Source organism: Zeus faber, assembly GCF_960531495.2.
Source record: "Zeus faber genome assembly, chromosome: 9".
NCBI lineage: Eukaryota > Metazoa > Chordata > Actinopteri > Zeiformes > Zeidae > Zeus > Zeus faber.
Window position 1 is genome coordinate 17,027,682 of NC_137197.1, and position 2,500 is coordinate 17,030,181.

Here is a 2,500-nt window from a genome sequence, read left to right on the forward strand (position 1 = left end):
AGGACAGGTAGAGGAGAGGAGGGGAAGAGGGGGAAAAAAACCAAAGAAAAAAAACTCCCTCTGACTTTACTAGTACTGCTTGTTTTTCGAGAGAATGTTCAGCTGGCTGTGGCTATAACATACAGTCGGTTTGATTCTGTGGCGAATGTGGACAAAAGCACCTGCTGATGACATAATGTAATGTAACGCAATGGAAGAGGGAAGAGGAGGGGCGAAGAGACATATGGGGGGAGAGAAGAGAAGAGGAAAGAGGAGAGAGGAGGGGAGACCAGAGGAGAGCAAGGGAGAGGACTGGAAAGGAGGAGAGAGGAGGGTAGGAGAGGTGAAATGAGAGTAGGAGAGGAGGGGAAAAAGAGGAGAGGAGGGAATACCAAATATTTTATATATAAGGATGGAGCAATCCAAAATCAGTGCTCCACAGCAGCATTAAAACCCCAGCTGTAAATTGACCGAAAGACTTAAATAGATCTCCTCAATTATAAATAGAGAGATAGGGGAGTAGAGTAGACGGAGGGATGAAATAACGGCTTCACGTCTCGCCAGATAAGAGGGCGGGGCTGAGCCGGAGGAGGAGGGCGGCGGGTCACGGAGACACTTCAAGCTCCGTTGGCTTCGTCCCCTGCGTTTCCTCAACCTCCTCCGTCCCGGGCGGAGGATGAGTCTGATCTCCGCCGACGTCTGGTACCCCGGCTCCACACGGAAGCCCCCCCCCCCCCCCCCCCTCCACGGCGATGGGGCGGCACCACCGGCCCCACCCCTCTGTCACTCTGCGCAGAGATACTGTACATGTGTGCGTCATGTGGGAGAGAGAGCAGGGAGAGGGGAGGGGCGATCGACTTTACAAGGTTATGATTTAGGGTCATGTGTCTCGGCCTCAGGTTCTCAGTAAATACGCTTCAGGGTGACTCAGAACCAGCTCATTCCTTCACGTTTATGTTTACACGTTATATTCCTTAGTGTCTGATCACCGTAGCATAAGAAAGCTTGGGCTTTATTCGCACGGCTATTTTCCCTTTTGTACGGCATGTTATTACTATTTAATGTTATTTATCTGTATCTGTATTTTTCTTAGTGCCATTTTAGTGACCCCAGGTATCGGCTCGCTTCTGACTCACCTCCTCCTTCTTTCTCTCTCTCGTTTTTATCGTTCCCGTTTGTTTTTAGCGGTTTTACTGTGTTTTCCTGTTGTGGCTTTTGTTTCGGCTTTCTCCGATCCCCCCTTCCTCCCGCCAATAAAGACTTTGAATGAGATTTTGGCTCAGGTGAGTAGGGCTTGACTCCTCTACTGGAGCGGTGGTGAGCAAGGTTCTCCAAGAAGCGGAGGTGATGAGGAGCAAGGGCAAAAGGAAAAGGGTGGGGGTTAGTGGACACTAGGCAGACTTCTTTCCAGAGGGCACATCACTGCGCAGCTCCAAAACCTCTTCTGACAGAGGTGGGACACACACACACACACACACACACTCCCACACAGACACACACGCACACATACACACACACACACACACACACACACACACACACACACACACACACACACACTTAGCCTCAGAGTTGACGATAGGCTGGTGCGTACACACGATAAAGTGTGTTATATACCATACTCTTACACTTCCACACTTCCCTTTTTTACACACACGCTTGCGCGCACACACGCACGTACACACACACACACACACACACACACACACACACACACACACACACACACACACACACACACACACACACACACACACACACACACACGTTCCCCGGCCTCCAGCACTTAACACCAGCTGCCTCATTGCTCAGTGACATTTTCTCCCCCTCTCTGTCTTGACTCCCTACTGTATGTGCTCCACACACACGCGCGCACACACACGCACGTGCACACACACACGCGCGCACACACACACACACACGCACACACACACACTCACAGACTACACAGGACCCGCGCGAGTCGTCTCAACCTAACAAAGTGTTATCTCCCGTCGCCCGATCGGCGATGCGTTGCCGAGGTTGAATCACTTCGGCTCAACCGTTTGAATAAAACCCTCAGACGGACACAGAATCCTTGTAGATGTGAATCTGAAGGCTCCATTTAAAGGTCATACATTTTCCATTGTTGAGCATGAAAAACCCCATTGTGTTCTCTTTTCTTACCGACTACGATCCCTTCTCTTTCTCTACCCCTCGTTCTTCCTCTCCCTCTCTATCGCTCTCTCCCCAATTTTCCGCCCTCTATTTGGACTTTCTCCGCCCCCCTCTCCACAGAGCCGCTGCGGGTCACCCTCTCCCCTAAGAACCTGAAGACGGGGATCAGCAGCACGGTGATCCTGTCCTGCGCCGTCCAGGGCTCGCCGCACTTCACCGTGTCCTGGTACCGCAACACGGAGCCCGTCCTCCCCGACCAGCACTTCTCCATCCAGGGCTCCCACAACGAAACCCTGTTCATCTCCGCCGCCCAGAAGAGACACTCGGGAGCGTACCAGTGCTTCGCCACGCGCAAGGGCCAGAC

General features: G+C 52.2%; 1 protein-coding gene across 5 annotated transcripts in view; it reads left to right on the plus strand.

Moving 5' to 3' along the window:
• dscaml1 (Down syndrome cell adhesion molecule like 1) overlaps positions 1-2,500 on the plus strand; it is a gene marked incomplete at its 3' end in the record, with an annotated part of 86,978 nt that overhangs the window by 42,647 nt on the left and 41,831 nt on the right. For all 5 annotated transcript variants that reach the window (XM_080007062.1, XM_080007061.1, XM_080007064.1 and 2 more), the window contains exon 4: positions 2,257-2,500. This exon is cut by the window's right edge and continues 32 nt beyond it. In XM_080007062.1, the coding sequence (XP_079863188.1) occupies positions 2,257-2,500 (244 nt within the window). The remainder of the gene's footprint in view (positions 1-2,256) is intronic.